This window comes from Acinonyx jubatus, chromosome A1 (assembly GCF_027475565.1).
Source record: "Acinonyx jubatus isolate Ajub_Pintada_27869175 chromosome A1, VMU_Ajub_asm_v1.0, whole genome shotgun sequence".
Classification (NCBI taxonomy): Eukaryota; Metazoa; Chordata; class Mammalia; order Carnivora; family Felidae; genus Acinonyx; species Acinonyx jubatus.
Window position 1 is genome coordinate 65,194,436 of NC_069380.1, and position 25,820 is coordinate 65,220,255.

General features: G+C 40.2%; 1 protein-coding gene across 1 annotated transcript in view; it reads left to right on the plus strand.

Annotated features, from left to right (window-relative positions):
* Positions 1-25,820, plus strand: part of GPC6 (glypican 6) — a 1,104,197-nt gene that overhangs the window by 1,000,053 nt on the left and 78,324 nt on the right. Inside the window, exon 6 of the mRNA XM_015082430.3 lies at positions 14,195-14,338. Coding sequence (XP_014937916.2) covers positions 14,195-14,338 — 144 coding nt within the window. The remainder of the gene's footprint in view (positions 1-14,194; positions 14,339-25,820) is intronic.

Consider the following 25,820-nt stretch of genomic DNA (forward strand, 5'->3'; position numbering starts at 1 on the left):
TGATAATCATCATTGCCACCATTAGTTGAACACCTATTATATTCATTCACCAAATACCCTATCATGTACCAAGCCTGAAGAATGTGGTAGAGGACAAAATAGATCCTCTGCCCTCATGTCAGTCTCTTTCTAGATGCTTTACGTATTTATTTCACATCCTTGCTGCAATCTTGTAGAACATCTATTTCCTGATTTTATAGGTAAAGAGTGTTAAATTTACAGAAATTAAGTAGCCTGCCTAAAGTCATGCAACTACCAAGTGGCGAGCTGGGATTACTACTGCAACTGGTCTGATCCAAAGAAAGAAGACTTTCCCAGTATGCCACTATTTCCTCAGTAAGTGTCTTCCCACCTGGTCTAGACATAATTCAGCCCTGGAGGAACAGCCTTCGCACGAGAGGGCTATTGCCCAACACGTACCACAGGGAACCTTCTGATGAGAAACACATGCTGTTAGTTCTTCAAGTCCCAACCAACCAAGCTTCTCACATTCACCAATTTAACCATCTTCATCACAGACAGGAAAGCACCCTTATTATTCTACCGCTTCTGTTACCTACACAAATCAAAGAACTTTGCAGGTTTGTGGAAATTCCCCAAGGGAAGGGAGAACAAACCTTGCTGAGTCCCTGTCTGTGAATTTCAGATGTGTTGATAGTCTCCTCCTAATCCTATCAGGGAAGGTGGAACTGATCTCACTCGATATAATTTAACTGCATTAGGAATAATTTCGAACCTAATCCAGGAAAAGATTGGTTTGTCAGATATAATCTAAATTAAGAAGGGAGCCATTAAATTCCAATTGAAACCATCCATTCAATTAATACTTATTACAGACGAGGGTAGAACCCATTACGGAAGAGCAGGGTGGCCTTCAGGTACTTAATTTTCTCACGACAACTCTTTCTGAATCTCCGGCACAAATGAAGATTTAAAAAAAACCTAAGAGGACAGAAAAGAGAATATAATAACATCTGCCTCTAGGTAGTGGGTCTTAGTTTCCTCATCTGTGAAATGAAGGGTTCTTTGAAATGTGCTTTTCCAGTTCTGCACAGTTTACAGTGTTGTGAACATTATCTCTTTATCTCTTCACTACCGGTTAGAGTTTCCTTTCTGAGCATCCAGATATTCTTCTTGGGATCTTTTGTTTTTCAAAACATTCAGACACCAATGATATCACATGTGGAAACTATCTTCTTTCAGATATGAAGACTCTGTTTAGAATTTAGCTCAAATAAGTATATTTTTATTCCAGTGGTGTTTATATTTACTTTGAGCTTCTAGATTCTGTGTGCACTTCTTAAGGCAGTAAACATGATATTTCTCGTGTTGTGGTTATTTGCGTACTTACCTTCTCCTTCCAAGATTAAAAATTATTTGAAGACAGGAGTTACATCTTATTTGTTATTACATTCTTTAGAGAGTCATCCTATCGCATCATTGTATGCATGGAAACCACATTGTATTTTGCTGAGCTGAATTTGGAATGTGAAAGTATAATGCCACAGAGACTTCAACAATAAAGAATAGAAAACACCTTAAAATGTATTTGAAGTCAGTCTAGTATTCTTTAAAATAGCATAAATGTGAAGGGGTACCTGGATGACTCCGTCAGTTAAGTGTCCAACTTCGGTTCAGGTCATGATCGCACGGTTTGGTGAGTTCAAGCCCCACATCAGGCTCTGTGCTGACAGCTCAGAGCCTGGAGCCTGCTTCACACCCTGTGTCTCCCTCTCTCCCTGCCCCTACCCTGCTCGCACTCTGTCCCTCTGTCTCTCTCTCTCTCTCTCTAAAAAGTAAACATTAAAAAAATTTTTAATTAAAAAATGAGGATGCTAGTAGTACCTACTCATAGACTTTTTTGAGAGTAAAATGATGTCATCCATGTAAAATGCTTAGCGTGGGATATATCAAATTGAAACCACTTGTACAAGTTCAGTGTTTTCATTGCTGTTATTGAAAACATCTATGATGTGTAAATCCTAAAGAGCATTGATTGGCTCTGTGGTTTTGCCTCCTCCATGATGGCCTGTGAGCTTCTCTTTAACATCTCAGATTCGAAGAGCAGGATGTGGTATGTACACCTACTCTGAAAGTCACCTGTGCTCGGTGTTATTTTCAATGGCAGTGAATCACCTTGAAAGGGACACATATTTTGGCATGGCCCGTGGCATGTCATGGCACTGAAGAAATGTCTAATGAACAAAGCCTTCAGGAGGAAGGGGCTCGGGGAGAAGAGTGGGGTGGAGAGAGGCTGTCAGCAACTTACTCCCTACCTGGTGGTCGCACCAGTGCCAATACAGCAAAAGGTTTTAGAAGAATGTCACTGGCCTTTGCCTAATATCACATTATTCTTACATTAAGGGAATAATTGGCCTGCTGCATTGACAAGTGGCTCAGTTCCTTCTGCCTGATTTCTGAGGAAAAAAGCAAATGGCTATACTATTTATTATAAAATTCTATTTCTATTTCTTCTTCGGGTTTTTTTTAAATGTTTATTTTTGAGAGAGAGAGAGAGAGCACGCGCGCACAAGCAGGAGAGGGACAGAGACAGAGGGAGATGCAGAATCCAAAGCAGGCTCCAGGCTCTGAGCTGTCAGCACAGAGCCTGGTGGAGGGCTCGAACTCACAAACTGCGAGATCATGACCTGAGCCAAAGTCAGAAGCTTAACCAACTGAGCCACCCAGGCACCCTGTTCAGTTTTGTTTTTAAAAGAAAAGAGGGAGTCCTCAATGATGTCTCGATTCAGAATATTCAGAAGAGTTTCTCTGGCTTTTCAAAATTTCAAAGTTTATATTCTGCCCGTCAGCTCTTACTTATAATATTTCACCAAGAAACAGTGACCTCCTTGAAACATCTTTTATTCTTTGATTTCTCTATTTCTACACAGAAAACTAGATTCCTGTCTATTCCTGTTTGTGACATCACTGGATAAGAAAGCCAGATTTTTCAGATGCTACATACAAAGAAAAGAAAGGAAGGGGGGAAAAAAAAGATACCTTTCTTATAAAGTAAAATGAGGGTTCAAGAAAAATGCCTACAATGCATTAAAAGAAACGCATTCCAAGCAAACTAGTTTTAACTTTCCTTCCATGTACAGGGATTTAAAAAAAAAAAAAAACCTCCCTCCTTTTGATGATAAAGGGAAACTCCTGATTATCTCTAACCTTTGGAGATTTATCTTAAGATTTTCCTTCACTTTAACTTCAGGGCAAAAGATGAGAAGATGACCTTTAATGAAGCTTACTTAAGAATAGGTGACTGAAACTCAATTCAGTTTTTTAACATTCAGTGCGTTCTTAGAAACAGAGGAAGATACCCTCTCACTCAAAAGAAAGTCTTCTTCCAACATCCTCCTTAGAAGGGAACTCCTTAGAACTTCGAAGAGAACTCCTTCCTGAGAATCAGGCTTTCCAAGGGCCATGGACGGTCGTGTTGAGGAATTCAGTAGACCCAGTGTGACCCATATACAGTCATCCCCGGCTCTTAGTGTTGCCCCCTACCCAGGGATACACCGTCCTGCTGGCTTCAGAGAGTCAGTGCCCCAGCCATCCTACATGTATGCATAGGAAGGAGCTACCGCTGTGTGTTTACAGTAACTTGTTCTGCCACAAATGTTTGAATTATATGGCTTCCTATAAGTCTTTCTTCTAACATGTTTTGCAAGTCTCTTTCATTTCACCTCATTATTCCAGAATAGATCTTAAAACACCAGCCTAGATGCCTTACAAAGTGAAAATCAATCATTTCTTTATTAATACACGTGACCTGTTAGCTAGACGAAATGTCTTTAAAACTTGGGGCGCATGGGGGTGGGTGAGAAAAAGAGCTCTTCTGCAGAAAAGTGAGACCTCTTCGGACACAGTGTTCTGACTTTGCTACAGGGACGGGAGTAATTTCCCCCCGAATCTCTCCCAGCCCAGACTGCTCTCCGGATCATGCCTGTTTATCCAAGGGTCAGCCACACATCCCCACCTGCCACCCGCAACAGCGCTATCCAAAACTGTACTCGTGTCCTCCCAGAAAGCCCCCCTCCCCAGAGATGGTGCCCTCTGCCGCACCTCGTCCTAGACAGAAACGCAGCTGACTCCTCAACTTCCCCTTCTCCCTCGCCATCACAGTCGGTCTATGATGGACCCCACTGATCAGTCATTCTTTTTTTTTTTTAATTTTTTTTTCTCAACGTTTTTATTTATTTTTGGGACAGAGAGAGACAGAGCATGAACGGGGGAGGGGCAGAGAGAGAGGGAGACACAGAATCGCAAACAGGCTCCAGGCTCTGAGCCATCAGCCCAGAGCCTGACGCGGGGCTCGAACTCCCGGACCGCGAGATCGTGACCTGGCTGAAGTCGGACGCTTAACCGACTGTGCCACCCAGGTGCCCCTGATCAGTCATTCTAAATCTCTTTTGAATCCATCCACCGTTGGCTCCCTTCATTTTATCATCTCCCATGTGGATTATAGCCTCCTAATTTATTCCCTGCCTTTGGTTTGGCCACGCTCTCATCTATGCTCCACAGTCACCGGATGGATTGCTAAAAATGCAGATGTGTTCACATTACTCCCCTGCTCACCAGCTTTCCATGGCTCTCAGGTGCCATTAGACTCAAGGCCAGACGTAGCCCGGCACAATGTTGTCCTTAGCCTGTCTCCCCAGGTCACCACTCACCACTGTCTCCACCTGGAATTATTGAAGCAAATGTTTATTGAGCATTGATTATCTTCCGAGCACCATACTAGATGCTATGGAGGTGGTAGTGGATAAGACCAACCGAGTCTGAGTCCTACTAGACGTTTTAACATAGGAAGTAAGAGAACCTCTGTATGTGCCACACATACAAGGTGGCCCTGGCTTTGTTGTTCCGAAGAACCATCCTCTGTCACCTCCATGCTTTTGCACAAGCTGTCCTCTCATCCTGGAACATCCTGTCCTCTCCACCCCGAACACCAAATATGCACCATCTTCCAGTATTTCTGGCACATTCCAACTATTTCTTTATTTCCTGGGTAAGATTCAGTGATATGCTGGCAAATGCTTGCACAACCAGCTCTCAATGCAGTAACCATGCAGTTAACCATGTAAATGAAGTTATTAACTATGCAGTTAGTTACTAAGCATGTAGTGTTTGCCAATTTCTGTTGTGTAAATATTCCCACCATGGTGATTTCATGCCACCAACGTGATGTCACTGAACACAGAGTAGCTCACCACAAGGTAACATTTCCCCCCTTTAGTGATACAATTGGCATAAATAACCTCAAAGGCATAAGTAATAGTAAGTAATTAGGAAGTAATGAGTTTTGAGTATATATTACCTTTGTTTTCAATATAACGTATACAAATTTCTTTAAGTTTCTACAGTTTAGCTTTTGATAATCACTGTTTAATGACTGGCTTGCAGAATTCCTGAAAATTTAACAAGTGGTCTTGTGAGCCCATAAGAGCCAGTTCGAACATAGCACTGCTATTCTAGAAATCCTTCTCTGACCCTCCATTCTGGTTAGTTGCCCCTTGTGGGTGCCCCCATTGCATTTATCATGATGTAATTGTCCAGTTTCTTGTCGGAACCTTCATGAGAGCAGGGGCATGTCCAGGTGGCACCTATGTCTGGCCATAGTGACCCTCAATGAATATTGTTTGTGTGATGGGTTGAATGGATGATACAGAGCCAGGCTGATGAAATCTACACATGTATGTAAATTCAGCAAAATGATCTTAAAACTCATAAACAAAGGGCATATAAAATAATCATTTAGCCAGGCCAAGAAGGTTAAGGTCTCTTCGTCTCCACTCTCAAAATACGCCTTGTTCGGTTCCTTGTAATTCTTCCCTACTAACCATTTGGGAGAAAATGTTAAGGTGTTCTGCTCTTTAAGGAAGGCAAACGCTTCAAGGGAAAAAAATCATCTTCTCAAGCAAATGGAACGAATTTGCTTTTATTGAAGAAACAATTTTAAGACGTATGCAAAACATCTGACAGATATTCTGGAACCAAGCTGCATAAGCATTGGGAGTAAATTTTTAAAACCTTAAAACTGACATGGTAGCTGGCTTTTGAAAATTGAAGCCAGTGAAAAGCAGCCAAAGCTGAAACTGATGAGTTGACTTGATTCAATATAACCCAAAATTCTCTTCACGGAGTCCTGAGCCTGCCCAAGGACCCATGTGGAGTTTGCCAGACAACTTGGCCAAGGGATCATTGTAATCAGTCTTTAGGGGGAAAAAAGCACGAGTCAGGGAGCAAAGAAAAAGAGAGGAAGAGAGAGGGGAAGGAAGAGAGAGAAGGAGGGGTGGGTGAAAGAACACAAGAAAAGAGCAGATTGTTCTGAGACATTAGGATGAAAACATGTTTTCTTAAAAAATCAATCCATAAAGAGAGCTGGCAAACTAATAAAACAAAAGAAAAAGAAAAAGCCTTGATATTTAAAATGTTTGTGTAATGAGCACAGTAATTTTGTATATCAAAAGAAAGAAGTCATTATTAAAAGTTTTCGGTTTATATTCAGGAAAAGTCTTCGTGGGATATTAGCAGAATGCAAAAAACATTGTGAAATGAGGCTCTAGGGTGTCAGTTTAATCTTGTGTCATGGTGATGATATGGCTTTTCTGGCTATGACTCTTAATAAACTGGGGTATAAAAAAAACATTTCAACTTATTCACATCTATTTACTAATGATAGGTGGACAACTCCTGCACGCCCATTTCTATCTCCAGATTATACTTCTTTGAAAAAGGACCCCAGCTCTGTGCTGACCCTAGACAGTCAAGGACAGGGAGACCCTTCAACTGCAGCCACGGGCAAGTGGCGATGCTCAGAAAGGGATGCTTTGCAAACAGCCTGATTTGCCTTCCACTTTGCTACAAGCAACAGCCATTGCTTGAGATGTGAGCCCAGTTTCCTCTAGAACCTGTGTCTCTTAGCTCACCCGCCATTAATCAGAGAGCCAAGCCTGACTATTATATACACAGGGTCTTAAGCTCTCTAATTGGCTTTCCAAGCACAGTGGGTAGCTGTTATCAAGCGATCAAGGAACAGGGTTTTTTTTGGTTTTATTTATCAGTTTAAACAAAGTTGTTGATTTGGTTTTGCTTTAAGTTGGCATGGTAAACGGAATAAGGGAAATATCAAATGAGTTTTTTACACAGACCCATGATTCATTGTTTTTCCTGAAGTCCAAAGAAGGAAATGTTAGGCTGATTCTGGAGAGATAATGATTCTTTGTGATAAAGTATATAAAATACATAGCACAGGGTCTGGCCCATCATGGACATTCAGTAAGTGAAACCTCTCTTTTCCTTTCCAGTCTTGTCTTACAGAAATCTGTCTGCTAATTGCCTTCCATAAATGTTTGCAAAAGGGTGAAATTACAACTAAAAATTTTATTTATCCATAAGCTTTCATTCCCAGGGTTTTTTGTTGTTGTTGTTTGGTTTTGTTTTTGTTTTTGTTTTTTTAAGAAAAGCATGTACTGTGGGGCTCCCGGGTGGCTCATTCATTTAAGCATCTGACTCTTGGTTTCAGCTTAGGTCATGATCTCACAGTTCATGGATTCAAGCCCCACAATGGGCTCTTCTCTGACAGTCTGAGGCCTGTTTGGGATTCTCTCTCTCCCTGTCTCTCTGCCCTTCCCCTGCTCATGCTCTCTCTTTCTCAAAATAAATAAACTAAAAAAAAACCAAAAAAAAACAAAACAAAACAAAACACATACTGTGTGCTAGGAACTCTTGCAGATTCTGGGATTCAGCAATGAACAAAATATTTAAGATCCAATTCTTCATGAAAGATTACCCATGCATCACTCTGCATAATCCATAGATTTGATTGGTTATCCATTATTGTGTTATTTAATTGCTAAAATATTACTTCAATAATATACCTTTCTATGCCTCATATTTTTAGTGTCTTTTCAAAGCATCATATCATTCTGTCTTCCCAGCAGCCATGAGAATGGGGGAGAATATGTTACTCCAGGGTCATACAGGTTTAAGGAGAAAGTCTAGACTCTCGTTCATGGCCTTTCTCTTAGGCCACAGCTGTCTCTCATGAAAACAATGAGACATACTTGGACAAAACATATGTAAAGCCCATGCAGATATGATAGCTTCTGTTTCCTTGGGAACGACTGGCATAGATTTGAATTCCCCAAGTGGTCATCTAACAAACAGTTCACTCATCAACACTGTAATTTAAATTAGAATCTCGTAAGTAAATAAAACATTACTTACTCTCAAAACACCAAGTCCAAATAAATCTAGGTAGCATTAACTGCCACCCATATTAATATGAAAGATTAGAGTTCTGTCTGCAAATTTTCAGAACGATATATGGGAATAGCAACATCCCACCACAATAAGAACCCACTGAGCAGAAACTGAGAAGATAGAATTTTTTTAAAAACATAGGAGCCGAGACAGGATTGATCGGCAGCCGCTGCTTATCAGGTCACCAGTAATAACTTTTGTGGATGTATAATCAACCTGCAGAAGACAAAGATATAGGTATAAAGCTACGGATGCTTCTGGAAAAGTGCATACCATGTTGTTTTATTTTAAGGGAAATATGTTAAGACGCTGAGATGTCCTTAAGGGAAAACAGCTTATATTTTAAAACCTAAGACACGGCACTCAAACCTGTTATCACCACACCTTCCTCTCTTTCTCACCTCTCGGAAACAATAAAATGTCTCTTCTTTCAGAACTTTGTAGCTTTAATGTCAGCGTCTTTAATCTCAGAATGCCAGCATACTTCTGAGACATTATTTTAGTAATCTTCTTAAGAGAGAGAATTCATAAGGCAGATATGTTCCCCAAACCCACAGGTTTTGCAAGCCCGCTAAGCACGAAGGAAAATTCTGTTGTACATTTGTGGTACCTGTCTACACTGGGACTGCCAGCTACTTTTCCAAATTACAGCGGTCCCCCCTTATCCATGGTTTTGCTTTCCATGGTTTCAGTTTTTCAGTTACCTGCACTCAAATGTGATCCCAAAGCAGATGACCTTCCTTCTGACCTACCTTCCTCTGTCAGAAGGCCACCACCAGTCTAACACCATGTCACAGCGTCTGCGTCACTCATCCCACTTCATCTCTTGTAGGCATTTTATCCTCTCACCTCATCACAGGAAGAAGAGTGATACAGTAACAGTAAGATATTTTAAGGGGGGGGGTTCCATGTTCACATAACTTTTATGATGGTCTTTTGTTACAATTGTTCAATTTTATCGTCTCTTATTGTTGTTTATCTCTTACTGTGCCTAATTTATAAATTAAACTTTATCATAAGTACATACATATAGGGAAAAAATGTATATATAAGATTTGATTCTATTTATGGTTTTGGGCATTCACTAGAGGTCTTGGAACATATCCCCCATGGACTGTATCTAATTATCTATTACAGCATCCCTTGGAAGAAGACAGGCAGATGATACTGATTCTGTTTCTTCAAGGATTAAAGCTTATGATTTGTTCCACAAATGTGGCTTACCTACAACTGTGCTCTCTAGAAACTTCTCTTCTGTTGTAAAGAGAAAACCGTTAGTGACTTAAAACAGTATTTCTTCCCTTGAATTAAAGGTAGTGGGGGGGAGGCACTCGGGTAGCTCAGTCAGTTAAGCATCTAACTCTTGATTTTGGCTCAGGTCACGATCTCACGGATTGTGAGATCAAACTCTGCGCTCTTAGCTCAGAGCCTGCTTGGGATTCTCTTCCCTCCTTCTCTGCACCTCCCCCATGTCCTCTCTTTCTCTCAAAATAAATAAATAAACTGTGAAAAGAAAAAAAGGCAGCAAGGGGTGCAGGCATTGTTGGCAGGAATGTAAATTGGTGAAGCCTCTATAGACAATACAGAAGTTTCTTAAAAAATTAAAAGTAGAACTACCATGCAGTCCAAGAATTTCCCTTCTGGACATTTATACAAAGAAAATAAAGACACCAATTTGAAAAAATATACATACCCCTATGTTCATCGCAGCACAATAGCTGAGATATGGAAGCAACCCAACTGTTCCTCAAGAGATGAATGGATAAAGAAGTTGAGTAATGGAATATTACTCAGCCATTAAAAAGAATGAGATCTTGCATTTGCCACAACACGGATGGCCCCAGAGGGATTATGCTAAGTGAAATAAGTCAGACAGAGAAAGACAAATACAACCATATTATTTCACTTATACATGCAATCTAAAAAACCAAAGAAGACAAAACAGAGGCTGATAGAAAGAAGAAATACAGTTGCTAGAAGGGAGGAGAGTGTAATAGGGGAAGAGGCTTGAGATGTGCAGACTACCAGTTATAAAATAAATAAGTCACAGGGTTGTAAAAGACAGCACAGGGAATATAGTCAATACTATTGTAATAATTTTCTATAGTGACAGATGGTAACTAGAACTATTGAGGTGATCATTTTGTAATGTATAAAAATATCGATTCACTATGTTATATACCTGAAAGGAATATAATATTGTATGCAAATAAAATTCAACTTTAAAAACTTGTTTTATCTAAAAGGAAAAAGAAAAAAGAAAAAAACGCAGTGGAGGTGGAATGGATTCACAAACACCTCTAAATAGATGCATCTAATCTAAGTGTTACATCTGAATCACTTCTCTGGGTTGGTTAGAACACCCTTCACAGCGTATCCTGGGGTGTGTTCCCTGGAACACCCATCTTGTGAGAATCTCCTGTGCCCTCTGAGGAGCCAGAGGCCAAATAATTTGGGAAACACTGCAAGTGACCTCCTCTCTTTTGATGAGTCAGAACACGCAATCACATGGCAAAGTTCTACTATGTACCTAAGTACCTAATTTAACTTTGACGCATGGAATTTACTGCATATGTAACAACTGTTAACAACCCTTGGAAGTGATGTTTTGTGGAAAACATTTAAGAAACATCAGCCCAGACATTTTTTTCCCCCTCAAATCTACTGACTCAAAAAACAAAACTTCTAGAAAGAAACCGATTGTAGAATAACATAATTAGCTAATTAATTGTCAAGCACTAACTTTTCCAAACACCGTCTTCTAGTTTCCTGCCTTATGTATTGCATTTTATCATCGCGGCCTATCTGTATGGTGAATAATAGTATTATTCCCGTCTGACAGAGTAGGAGACTCAAGTTCAGGGAGGACCCTGAATGTTGGCATGGCACTGGGCTGTCCTCAGCCCTACCTGCCACCTGGCTACATGCTTGCCCTTGGTGAGTGCAACAAGGCTTTAAATTTCGCCTTAGGCTGATGATCCAAATCTACACCTCCGCCCTGACCACTCCTCTGAATCGAATTCTCATGTAACCTGACCTCATTTAGCCTCTCACTTAACTGACTCACATTATTCTCCTCTTTCTTCCCTTATTCCAAATGTAATATACTGGGGTACTCAGACCACCAGGTAAAAGGCTTATTGGTCTTTTATAATGACGTAGCCTTGGGCCTCGTGAGCCACACAACTTTGTCTAACTAGACCGCTGCTATCGCAAGCTCAGAAAATTGTCTGAGACGGTACAAATGTCCTGCACAAGACCTCCTTTTGTCAACCATCCCATGAACCCCATGTTGAGAAACATGTTGTCTCACTAACAGGTTGCATGGATCAGAAACAGAATCACTGATTTTCACCTTATTGTTCATCTCAGTAACATGACGGATATATGTTGTTTAAGATATAGTCGCTGCATTGAGAATCAGGCAGGGGATTTTAATCACTCCCGAGCAGTGACAGGGTGAATGGGTGCTCTGGTCTCCTTTGCAACTGTTCCTTTCCGGTTTCTTGAAATTCCGAAAACCAGCCCTTGACCCCTGGGCATGGCCCCTCTACGTGGAAGGGTCTCTTTCGGGCATTTCCTTTTTTCCTAAGGGTAAAATAGAATCTGTGTTGAAGGACCTTCAAGATTCATATCGTGACATATTGCAATGGATTTTTCTGTAGGTCTCCAGCTGATGACGGGGTGAGATGTGGCTTCTGTCATAATTACAAGTCAGTATTTTCTTCAGTTTGGGTCATAGTCTCAGCAATTTCTGCACTGAAGCCACCTTAAAAATATAAATAGCAAAAAGCTACTGGGCTATGTTGACTTACTCATGTTCTGTGATTATAATTAACACTCTCAAAGAAAAAAATCAAACAAGTGGTAAGGTTTTCTGTTATGATGAAATATCTCCCCTGGGGCCCTAATATTCTGTCAGGGCATTTCTTGCTCCTTTGATTTAATTTAAACCAGTGAGCCAGATTTTTCCCAAAGGGCAAATTAAGAAGGTCTGTTAACTCTTTCAGTGCCCTGCTTCAAAAGAAATTCCAGCAAGGCCATTAGCGTCGTTTTGCCCTAGGCTTTACACTTTCTAAAAGTCAGCTGTCATATTCAAAGGGATCCAGAATAGCACACTCAACAAAACCCTGGAGCTTTGGAAATGTTAATACCCTCCATCAGCAATGACCTTGCCACTGGGAAGTGATTGAGGCACTAGGGAGAAAAGGGCCCACTATCTTTATCACAGGCGTTTACACCATCAACTTCAGAAATTGTGTGAGAGAAGAATAATCAATAGTGTGTTAAGACCAGTCTCGAAGAATGGCCAGACAAAGTGCGTCCACTCTGCAAAATGCTGAGCCGAAGGAGAACTTTTGAATACAACAGAAGAGAAATTAGCTGTAGTGGTGGAACTGAATGAATTGTGTCTGGAGATGGGATTTGTCATTGGGAGTGGCACTGGAGAGCTGCGTGCTTCAGTAGAATCCCATAGTATGCTTGATGAAAAATGCTTATTTTAGAGTTAACGCAGAATCAAGTAACAAAACCGAAAGGAATACGTTCTAAACATACCCAGGCAGGTTAAGAATTAGTTGACGTAGATATAGTCCCAGAAAGCTGGCCCAAATAAGTATCTAGAAGTAGATTCTCCTGTGTAAAAATGGAAGAAAAGTGAAGGTAAACTTCATCAGAACTTCCTGAAAATGTTGCCATAGTTTCTGTAATTCTAGTAAAGGGGTCATCTGATAACCAGCAGATAGTACCAAGCTTCTAAAAACAGCCAAAAAGAAGCGTCCTCACCCCACTGTGAGTGAAATCACTGTGGGAAAGAGCCGGCTGCTCGGTCCCTAAGATCATTACAATGAAATGTTTGATTTCCCACAGCAAACCTAATTGTGACATGAACAGCTGTCAACAACAAAATTAGAGAGAACTATCATTACAGGGATTTCACCACATGGGCTTGTCCTATTTCCACACCATTGCTCCAGAGAGAGTTTTCAAAGAACTCTTCCAGTAGAGGTTTTCATTATTCAGAGGGGAGTCACTCAACGTTATTTGGCCTTATATGCTCTAAAGGAAATACACTTGTCACCATAACAGGAATCCCAAACGGATATTTACTGAATGCCAAATGCAAGTACGTGAAAATGTCTCGGACGCAATTCATTCAATCCTGAAACCATCCTGTGATGTAACGATTATAATTCCTTTTTTTTTTAATACGGTCAGTGTTTGTTATTTGTGGTATTTATGTTTCAGAAAGTTGCTACAAATATTGAATTAGCAAATACTGAACTGATGGAGACACAGGGCTAGGCACCTGCAGGCTTTTAGTCACCTTTTGGTCAACAAACCAATACATAACCTTATTTAAGTTTATATTTATTTATACTATAACTCCTGCCTGAACAAAGTTTATCTAACACACATACTTTCTCCATTTGGCACGTCACAGCCCCTTGTGCTCAGGAACACTAAACCCTAAGCTTGGGGGGCATTTTAAACAGGGAAGTTGCCAAGTAAAAGCACAAAAATGTGAAAAACGTGGCACTAAATAGGCCACAGAAACGACACTTGTTTTCAGCATGAGAGCTCAGCCGAGAAGGCAGAGTGTCACCTTCTTCGGCCTCATCTGGGTACATGCATATAGGGCCACTCTGCCCATGTCTGCAGAAGCACATGACTATTGAATTTGGACTTACACAGTAATTTTGCGAGTAGGCAAATTCACAAATAGAAAATCGGTAAATAATGAGGATTGACTGTATATATTGAAAATAAGAGTCAGGCCACCCCATATCTGTCTAGTCAATTCTTTCTGTTATATTAGTGGTTGTAGTTGTTTAAGTTTAGAGACACATTGCATTGCATGCTTCTACACCAAGATCTTAGAAAGAATCTCATTGTGTAACTTTCTTGACCTTTCCAATGGTTCTTCCAGGTCTTTCAGGGATGTGGCCAACCCAAACCTGCTCCAGCCCTCAGATCTGCTCGCTCGGCTCCTGAAAATTTTAATACAAGGTTCAGACCTTACAATCCCGAGGAGAGGCCAACGACTGCTGCAGGCACAAGCTTGGACCGGCTGGTGAGTTCTCTGGGATTGATGGCCATGGTGGGCACTTCCTGTTACCAGGGTTATTCTTCAGAAGACGTGATGAGACTCTGAAAAAGTTGGTTGTAAAAATCATCTCATTCTTGTATCTGCTCCTGGTCTTAACTAGAATATTGAAAAATAATGAGATCTTCCCTTTAGGTCATGAATTAGATTATTTAAGGCATCTTATCACTATTAATCCACTCACGCAGTGGCCAAATTTTCAACTTCATATTTCTTCTGCAATATTAATCTGAAGACTAAGTTACTGTATCTTACAGAGATATAATTACAATAGCGCATTTCTTATTCCTCTGCTTCTGTTATTTATTCAGTTATGAAACAGTGTGATTTTACTATGCATTCTCGTGTATAAAGTTTTCTGTTTGAAAGACCTTGCCAAGAGACCCCGAGTCAATGTTACTACCATTTTCTCTTTATTGTGTGTCTTCAAAAAGTTGGAATCCTTAGAAACAGTCACTCTTTGATCCACTTAAATGTGTGTTAGGGGACCGAAAGATATCTACCAGCAAAGCAATTTACTTGGAGAATACAACCATGAGCATAGTAAACACAATTTTTAGTGTGTTTTAAAAATCAAGTTTTGTTGTAAAAAATTAAAAGCTCATAATTTCTAAGAAATCCACCCAATTATTTTCAATGTAATTTATAGCACCATGAACAATTTATATACCTGTAATTTTTAGTGTTGTTAATGTTATTTTGCCAATTATCTTGATGTAAAACTAACAGATAAAAACCCTAAGGTCATAAAATACTTGAACCACATCTGATTATGTCATATAAACTCAGATCTCAAGGGATTTCTGGTTATGAAAATACTTTTATTAGTCACTGTTAGAAATTACTTTATCATTTTAGTTAATATCCTTCTACAGTGTAGAACTCCTAAGATTAAATTGGTTGAGTTTGGCCTCCAAGTAAATGCATCTCAGCATCTGTCTATAAAAATCATATGTACTTACAACATAAAGCCCTAGTCACAAAGCGCCAAAGTGAAGGGGCAAGTGAAGTGAGTAGCCACTAAATTACGTTATAAATTTATTACTGTTTGTTAGCAAATAAAACCCCTCTTAAAATTACTCACTTTTCTTCTTTTAAACAACCAGTTAGATTCCCCTGAACAACTAGCCAATTGTTTTAAAGACATGATGGTTACCGTTAGATTCCATTTTCGAGTTTTCACGTTACAAACTTCCGTATGTTAGGATCCTTTTAACCAAAGCACAAATGGTGAGTACGGATTTGAATTCTCTTTCTTTTTTTTTTTTTCCATTTTAGTTGGCTCTAACTTAGTTATTGGAGTAATTCAAGCTTTTTGGAATTTTCATAAACTCTCATTTAAGAACTGGGGCACAGGGCAAGATGAATAAGTTCTAGCGATCTACTGCACAACATCGCACCCACAGATAACAATTCTGTGTTGTGCACTTAAAAATCTGTTAAGAGGGTACCTCTCACGTTAAGTGTTCTTAGCACAATAAGGTAAAATTTAAAAACAATTTGGGAACATTATGCACTTAGTTAAATTTGCATGGAATTTGATCCATACAATGATATCTATGAGTACTAAGTAATGTTTTTCCCGTTGAAACAGAAGCACAGTTTTCTCTCCTCTCCAGGAGAAATAAACACACACAAAACAAACACACACTCAAACAGGGGAAGTAGAGCAAGAAAAACATTTTTCTCGAGACAGCAGTATGTGTGCAATGTAGTACAGCCTAAATAAAGCGTCCGTGCCTTGCGACGTTCACATGATGTTTCACATCTGATAGAAAATAAAACTGGAATTTGAACCCTTTATAAAGGAAATTCATTGATGATCATCAAAATGCCCCAAATGTAAAGGTCTTAAAGAGTATTGACAAATAGCAAGCTATTTCATGCACCCCCCAAAAATGTATTTTAATCAATTTTTTTCTGAAAAGAACTCATAATGGTTAATCGTATGAACATGAGTAAAAACCAAGGACCAGACAGACTGCATAAGGACCAAATTCAGTGCATAGGAATTCAAATCAATAAATCGGTTTTATTCTAAAATGTTCTCTGACAGTACATGCTTAGCTCCTCATAGGTGTGACTTTAGGCTCTGTAAGGGAGAATGGCAGGTTTATAAATGTTTTATGGAGTTAAATTCCCAAATTCTAAGAATTAACAATTTGTAATTCACAGCCAGCCATTAACCAACCTGGAGCTACATCCCAGTCCCTGAGGGCAAGGGGCTGTTTCCACATCAAAAGGAACTATACAGGGTTATTCTTGAGAAATACAAAGGAGGCCCAAAGCTAACATCAGAACTTTCCTTTGCAGCCCTTGGCGCCCCCAAGGCTTTCTTCCCTTTGAGGGTTCAGTGTATTTCTGAATAGTGGATAGGTAAACCGGTTACCTTAGATGGACTGGTTGTGTGACAACTTATATGTCAACAGTCAGACAAAATCTTCTCCAAGATACAAGCACTGGTGAACTCTCTTGATGGGTCTGCCATATATTATAGCCTATTTTGACTGTTTATAAACAAGTCTCATGTCATCTACTCCTGTTTTAATTTTCTCCTGAAAAGATGTTTTCTGAATATTTATAAGAAGCATGTGTCCCAGAAAAGAAGGATAATTGGAAAAGACTTCCCTTAATTTCTCTAAGTGTTTCAGCAAAGAAAATGCTTCAAGGACAGCATCAAAAGAATATTCCAGTCACCCCACTGCTTTTGCCAGAGTGAAAATAACTGTAAAGCTCTTGGAGATTTGCTTCTTACTAGCACTTAAAATGAGTACCTCTGTTAATTAACTTTGGGATCTTTTGGTAAATGTTCTTATATCAGTTATGATAATGCAATTTTTTTATGTGAACTGGCAGTTATGGGGTTTATTTTAGAAATAAAGCTCCTAACCCCAACCTGGGCAAGCTGTTGCTAGAATTTATATAAAATAATTAAAATAAAACTCTCTCTCAAAAATCCATCAGTTCCATCATTTAACCTCCATTAGATTTGTAGGGAACTTGTAAACTCTTTTATATCACTAGGACACATTTCCCTTTGTTCCTCTAAAGTTATATGGGCATAAAAGTCAGTCTAGGTAGTCAGTGACTTTCAGACATACCACCCTCAAGTTATTTTTATTATCCAATAAGGAATGAATGCATTTGTATAAATTCAGCTGCTGATGGAAAACTGACTCATCAAAGACAATCGCAGTCCTTCCTGCCAACAGCCAGGATTTGGTGAAGATACAAGTGCCATCAGCTAATTTGGTTAAGAGATTGGTTGCATGGTCACATGTGTTTCCTGTTACCAATCCCCACCCTAGTGTCTCTCTATCCCGACCTCCTGTTACTGATTTTCAATTAAGTAGGCCAGAGGTGGTTATTTGCAAAAGATTGGTTATCTTCCTTTTTTTTCTTAAATTTACACTTCAAGAATTCTCTGACATAATTTGACGTGAAACTATGAATGTTTTTAAAGAAACTTCCACTGGAATGTCACTGGGGGTACAGATTATAAAAATGCATCAACCAAAAGCGGTCAGTTTTGTAGATCTGAGAATACAGAGATACTTCAGAGTATCGTCTGTGAAAGACAATTAATTGTACAGTGCAGAAAATCGAGCACAACGTGCTCTGTAGCTCCTGGACACGCAGGTCAGGGAGTGTCTGTCATGCACTCCAGCTAATTCATCAGAGCAAAATATACTTTAAATCGTGTGTCTTAGAGGAATATATTTTATAAAAGTAGATTTAAAAGGAAAAAAAAACAGACGTGGAAGTTAATTCATCAAATTGGCGATGGTTTAGAAAAATGAACCTCCAGTAAGTATTCAACATCACACTGTGCGTACAGGCCTCTCAGATATTCTTCTGGTCATTCTGTGGGAGTTTGGGGGGCGGGCGCGGGGTGGTGGAATACCAGCCTACAAAGTGAAACGTTGTACCTATGCTGTGCTATTATGTATAGAATAATCTCTCTTTCTTTTTCCTTTAAATTTGTTTTCCTCTTGCTTCCCAGAGGATTGTGTGGAGGACAATGCAACATAGTGTAAGCTTTGGTCTTCTTTTTTCTTACACTCATCCTCATTTGTCTTTGTATGGTCATTCCAGAGAGCTCTTGAGAAATTCCTCCTCCTCTTCCCCTTTCTAAATTGTCTGGAGTGTGTTGAACACTGCGCATGACCCGCGGGTTTAGCCACTTTCCTCTCTGCCTGGTATTTATGGTGAATAACCATTTTGGTATTCTCTCCCAATGGCAAGGTTTTCAATCTTAGCTTTGTGTTCGACTAACTCGTTTGGTGGCTGATTTAAATTCTATCCCAATGTTCAGACTATGTGTAGTCTGCCTGAAAAACTAGCTCTTCCCTGATAGAATATATTGGCTTTTTTCTTCTTGTGCTGAGCGAATAATTACCTCGCTGATAATAACAACAAACCAACATCAGCTCTCATGCATAAGGAGCTAATTTTTCCATCGGCGAACACAGAGAACTTAGGGGGTTAAGAAATAGTTTGTGGTTTAGGTTGTTTACTCTTTTTTTTCCTTCCTTCTTGAAGTTACTGATGTCTCTTAGAGCATCGGAACGCTGGATATTTTTTACTACAAAGTGGTTTTTGTTGGGACTGAGGACAGCACACCCAGGTTATCTTACCTGACTTTCTTTATTAACCATAATAATCAGATAGTTAAGTTCTCTAATCTGGTTTTCATACTAGCATCCCATACTGATAATACCTTTTAATAAAGTGCTGAACCCTGTGTAGCATTGTGGACCCAGGAGTGAAAAGGACTGTCCCCTGATGGGCACATGTTTATCCATGCAGCACGCCTATGACATCGTGGTGCTCCCTGCCTGCCTGGCCTTCAATTCAGGCCTGAATTGCTCTGTTAAAATTCATTTCTTTAAAAGGAAATTGTCCCCTGAGTAGTATTCCCATTTGTCATCACAAACTGAGCCCAGGGCAGTTGGAATGAGAAAAAGAAAGTTAGGAGGTAAATCTGGAACAGGACCACTCTGGAAGAGGAGACCTTAAAGAAGGAACAGCAAAGACAGATGGCTTAAGGCCTCCTGATGCTAAATGGAGAGTGAGGGAAGAAAACATCACGGGTAGGACAGGTCAGGGTTTTATTAGTTTGGCTCATTTGATAAAATTAGGGTAGCGGCAGCTCAGATGGTATGTGCCTGCTTTTCCCAGCACATTCTCCTGATCGCTCCAGGTTTTCCAACCCATCTGATCTCCTTATCTGATGGTTAGCAGGGGCCTTGTGGCTTTCCCCCAAAGGGAATGATTTCCTCGAACATATTGGAAGGAAGGTAAATCATACTATCATCCTCCACCCCCACCCAGTCTGCAGGACTTCCCTGCTGGCATCCCATAATCTCCTGTAACTGAGCCAAAAAAAAAAAAAAAAAAAATCAGATATCCATTATTGTATATGATTCTTTCAAAAATACAGTGCTACTTCTGAAATTCACCTGTTTGCTATTGGTGCTAAATATGATTTATTGACATTATTACATACAGATTTAAGAACTTATAAAATATCACGATATGTATGCACTTTATTTTGTTATTCTGAAACAAAATGGACAAAGCGACTCACTTCCTGGTATCATTCTGCCTGATGGTTAATACCAGTTTCAGAGTCAAATGCTGGTCATAAAAATGCTCTTCTACACCTCTTCGGGGCCATTTTGGTGTGATTTAGGATGCCTGGGTTGCAGGGATTCGGGGAAACTGTCTGTTGTTCATTTTAAATTGCCATGGCATTTCATTGTCACCTCAAAGGATTCTGCATCCGCCTAAATCCACTATTTTGCATTTCAAAAGGATGTCAGGCCGTATTTAAGAAACTACTTTATTATCTAGAGCTTCAGCCACTGTCTTTAGGTGAAACTGATATTTCCCACCTTCCACCCAGACACACACACACACACACACACACACACACACACACACACACGCACACACACACACACACACACATCCCTACCTCCGTCTTTGCTTGGCCTGGGCAGGAAAAAGTAAAACCTCAGTAACAACAGTAAACCAGATTCTCCACTTTAATTAGTTTTCTAAAGATAAATGGGTCAAGGCCAGACTGGCTTTCAGCCTCTGTGGCCGCTGAATAAATTATGCCCCGTTCACCCCAGCCAACAAATGGCTGCCGCTCAATCCACTTCAGATTGTGAACTGCCCAGTCTTGCCTGAACCTGCTTTGTCTTGTTTACTGCAAAACCCCACTGAGACACCCCAGTTACATCTTCAGTGAACCCTTGGTAATAATAGCAGCAAAATACAGTGAACTTTCAAAGCAGGGAGAAAATACAAAACAGTAAAACCAAACCACCCAACGTATTCGGTCTTTTGGTTTCTGCCCTTCCCTGGGCAACATCAGCAGCGTGTGGTAGCTGGGAGAGCCGCCTGGCACAGGCTTCTTTCCGCTTAGGAGGCTTGTGGTTGATGAGGCCCAAGTAGGGAACAGCGAAAGACAAACATGTAAAACGATGGGTTGCCTGCAGGAGATTCTGCTTATTCCAGGGGCTTGGAGGATGCACAAAATCGAATTCAGTGGTGTGCACCATTGGGACCCTGGATGGAATGCCATCGTCAGCTCACACCCAGTGGACAGTACACCTTGAGAAGCTATTCTTTCAGGAATGTGGAAGGACAGTGAACTGGGAAAGTGTAGATGGACCTCTCTTTAAGCTCAGGCGAGGCTATGGTCAGCTGCGTTGGGTTGTATGCCTTGGGGAGAAAGAAAAGGCATCACCCCACTGGCTACATTATTCCCTGGGAGAAACCGCAGCCCATTCCGTCCCCACTGCCTTACGACACATTCCGAGAATCATGACTCTCAATGAAATAAAGTCAGGCTACACATTTTAAAGGGGGTATTTTTTGCACCGTTCAGGTATAAGTGATCTGAAATCATGTTGGGGGAATTCTACCAACAAAACCACTTTCAACTCTAAGTTAAACTGTCCTTCGTCCTCAGAAACATTTAAGCTAGAGCTTTGCTGACCTCTGACTGTGTCCTAAAAATGAAATGTTATGCTTTCAGACAACGAGTATGGCTGTACAGATTTTCTGTCTATTTGATGGTATGTTGATATGCTTATTTTCCCCTGAGACATGAACATCTCTTTCAGCATTCCTAGATTTCAGCTAACCCCAAATTGATTCATTCTTTATGCATCGGTCAATCCACAATGTATGTACTGAGGTCTCCACTGCATGGCACTTAGTAACACTAACTCCCATATACAGTCTATATCACAGTGTGTCGTTAGTGGTAGCATCATCAAAAAGGCAAGAGTTAGTATGTGCAAAAAAGCACAGCTTATCAAACCTGTTAGACCCATTCTGTCTCCTCCAGGAAATAACATCAAGCACAGAGTCCATAAAATGTTAGCGTACAGGAAATAGGAGTTTGATTTTGTAATCTAAGATAGATTACACCAGTAAAGAATATGTGGAAGATGTATTAACAAATGAATTATCATTGACCCAGTATGCAAACTGAAAACATTGAAACATCGGTAGCATCTTTGGAATAGGTGATCCCCTAGCCCATTCTCTCTTCTGCAGACAGAGCTTTATGCCCATATCTTGAACACATGGTAAATGGAAACTTTGTTGTCGGTTATGACCCAGTCAGATGACAAAGTCCACCTACACACTCATTCAGAGTATTTGTCCTTCATCCAGCTATGTAATAAGTGTTTTGGTGACTTGAATATCAAAGCCTGCATAGATAAGCCATACTAAACTACTTAAACCATACCTTTTAAAATATGTGTTGATGAGAGGCATCAGTTGACATAGATCTTTTATTAACTTACTGAGCAGCTTAAAGAACCTTCTCTTTGTCATGGAAAATCTGCAGTGATTTTTTTTCTCATCGCTGTCTGAGATATTTGCACCGCAACTCCCAAATGTGATGTTCACGCTTATGAGAGATAGAGCTGAAGAAATGGGATATTTCATAAATACCAGTTTTGATGCATTTGCCGTATAATCAATCAGCTTTTAACTGACTCTGGGGCCTATGGAATACATTTTAAAGCACTGGGAATTTCCCTATTCCCATAACATACTTGGACACTCTTTACTGCTAGCGATAAACCTCAGGCATAAACATTGTGGAGAAAACCAGATGAAAAGAAACCTGTTTGAGTGAAAATTGACTTTGCTTCATAAATGTTAAAGGTAGAAAGATATCTGCAATACACAATAATTTTATTACTGAAGCTCATTCATGGTCATTATAGTCAAAGGCTCCGACTCCATGGGTATTTTCTAACACCTAAAAGATTGGCCAAGCTATTAAAAAAAAAAAAAAAAGTCTGGTTGACAGTAAATGAATGAACCTGCAGCTGCAGCAGCACCATTCTATTGCTGGTTAACAGATAATTTTTTGGAAGTTGGGTTTGTGTAATATGTTTAGGAGCTTTTCCAATACTTTATCGATCTGGATAAGCCAAGCTAGGCAATGCGGCATCTCCAAACAGATCCCAAAATGGCTCACAAAGAACACAGGTTATTTCTCAGTCATGCCAAGTATCCTTTGTGTGTTTTCTGTGGGTCAGCTGCACATGATCATCCCCTTCACTCCGGGACCCAGGGTCCCAGAGCAGCCATCATCCACAGCTTCCCCTGTTAGGTAGTGGGGGTAATAGAGACTGGGGCAAAGACAGTCATTGACGTCCCCTCCTGGCACAGCACACCGTTCACAGCTCATTGGCCAGAGGAGGTCATATGACCAAGTCTGCTGTCAAAAAGGCAGGGACATGTGTCCCTCTGTGTCTCACACAGTGAAAATGGACATGTGAGTAATGGACATTTCACACAGTGAAAATGGACATGTGAGTACACAAACGTGTATGACCAAGGCAAGTGTTTTAAATTGATAAAAACCTATCTCCTTCCTGTCTCCAACTCTAAGACAGACCGTAGATGAAAAAGAAGAGGAAAATCCTTCATTCGTTCAACACATATCTGTTGAACCAATAGGAACGCCAATAGGAACCAAGTACGGGTGGCTAATCAAGGAGCTCACGGCACTTTGGGGGAATGCCAGACAAAAGTAGCTATGATTCCACTCAGACCGTATACTGGTGAAGATTGTGCTTAAATGTTTTTAGAGTCCTAAGAGAACTCTAAGTTTTTGTTACAAAGAGAGTGTCTGTATTGTCCCAGAAAACCAGTATCGCTTCGGAAGTCAGCTTGATTTTTAGCATCGGATGGCTGTTTTGCCTAACTGAACTTCAAATTCAGTCCTAATTTAATCAGGGCAAAGGAGTCCCACTCCAAATCTTAGGACAGTATCTGAAAGGAGGAGGTAGAAGCTTTTGCCAGCAAGTAGTAGAAAATGGTAATAGAAAAGCAGAATGAGCAAAGACGTTTTTATTACCGGCATTTAATTGTCTTTCAGATCCAGACTATGTATATTTTAAGTGAGGCTTCGATATTACATTTTGCGAATACTGCTCTTGTCTGACTTGATGTCATGTTTGCTTAGGCAAAGCAATTTTTCTGCTCTTCTCCTTTCTAGGTCAGCCTAGTTGGAGCAAATCAAATTGTTCTGCCTCTCTCTTACTTTCATACATCATCATTTAAGATCACCAAGAATTTGAGTTCTGGAACCTGCCCTTGTCTCCTTTTACAATATCTGTTTATTTCTGAACAGCATTCATGAAGGAGAACACTTTTCACAGGTTAATCAGAGAAATTGCGCGGGCCGACAGCAACAGCGAACTTATTGATCGCAGTGGAAGTCTCCAGAATGTGTGTTCCAATGGCTTCTGTGTGGAATTATTTGCAAAATTGTGGGGCTCTGATTCGGCTGGAAGAAAAATTACAATATAAATTCACAAATTATTTGTGTGTAATGAGGCAGGAAAACAATGAGTTTGTAAGTTTGATTTTAAGGGATTTTGATGTAAGGAAACTCCCCACAGCAGCTTGCATTCATTTCAGTGAAGGACACTCATCCTGCACTTGAAAAAGCCTAGCATTTCCTTGGCCCGCTCTTCACAGCTCCTTGAGTGCCAGAGACAAGAGGTAACATGAAACAGCTAGACTAGGTCTGGGAAGAAAACACAAAGGCGGCAAACTGCTTTAATTGATCTCCTCACATAAAGTCCAAAAACCCAGAGGCTATCTTGAGTGCAAGACATGTCCTCCCGAAGATATTTCCAGTTACTCAGGAAAATCAAATCTTCTTTATACAACAGTCTTCAAGGAACAAGAAATATTTCATTAGGATTTTAACAGCGAGGGCTGAAGCAAAGAAAGCCTCCTCTCTTTTGTCAAGATTTCTTGACAAAACAAATAAAAGCCTCCTAACATATTTCCATTAGAAAACAGTTTTGAAGTAAGAAGGAAAATGGACCTTTAGGAATATTTTTTGAAGGGGACTTTGGAGAACTTTGATGGTGATATAACAAAGAAGGCTTGAGTGTGTGTGTGTGTGTGTGTGTGTGTGTGTGTGTGTGGTTATTTTTTAATTGCAATACACTTTGTGTGCCAAGCAGCAACTTGAACGACCCAGAGACTGTTATAGTCGCTTATCAAATTATAGTTGAAGCATGATACTTTTGCATAAATGTCTGGGATTCATCACTACTTTTTAAAATTCAAAGACACCTAGTTGTGAGTGAAATCTGGCCACCAATTTCTAGGTCTTCCTCATCCGTCACATCATGGCTTGCCCTAAACTTTTCCCTTCCACAGAGAAGTTCCACCGCTCTCTGCTAGATTAAGCACGGCTGTTGTTGTTATTAATCACAAACATGGGAGTCTGGGTGGCTCAGTCAGTTAGGTGGCTAACTCATGGCTTCAGCTCAGGTCATGATCTCATAGTTTGTGGGTTGTGCGGATGGCACAGAGCCTGCTTGGGATTCTCTCTCTTCTCCTTCTCTCTCTGCTCCTCCCCTGCGTGCACACACACACACACACACACATACTCTCTCTCTCTCAAAATAAATAAGTAAACTTTTTAAAAAGTTTTAAAATATTACAAACAACAACATATAATTTCAAAGATTTCAAATATTCATTGTGATTTTGGCTCTGACACAAAGCCTATAGGTAGGCTTCTTGGTCTTTACAGAACGTGGCTGGTTCACCTGCAGGCTTCAGCATTCAAGGAGCGCTAAGGCTACAAAAGCTTTTCTGGAAGCCTTTAGGACTAGTCTCAGAGGATGGGCAGAGAAGGGCAAGTGAATGCTGGTTTCCACATTGTTGTCAAAGAGCGTGAACCCTGGAGCTTCCTGAGCTACAGCCACATAGAAAGATTACAATAAAAAGTCCCCGGGTGAATGTGGGGGAAGCTGATAAGAGACTCAAGTTCTATGAAAGTGTTTGGGAAGCATGTAGCTAAATGACGGATGCAAATAACAAAGGGGAATGATGGAGCACAGAGAGGTGAGGGACGCACCACCTCTCAGGACATATT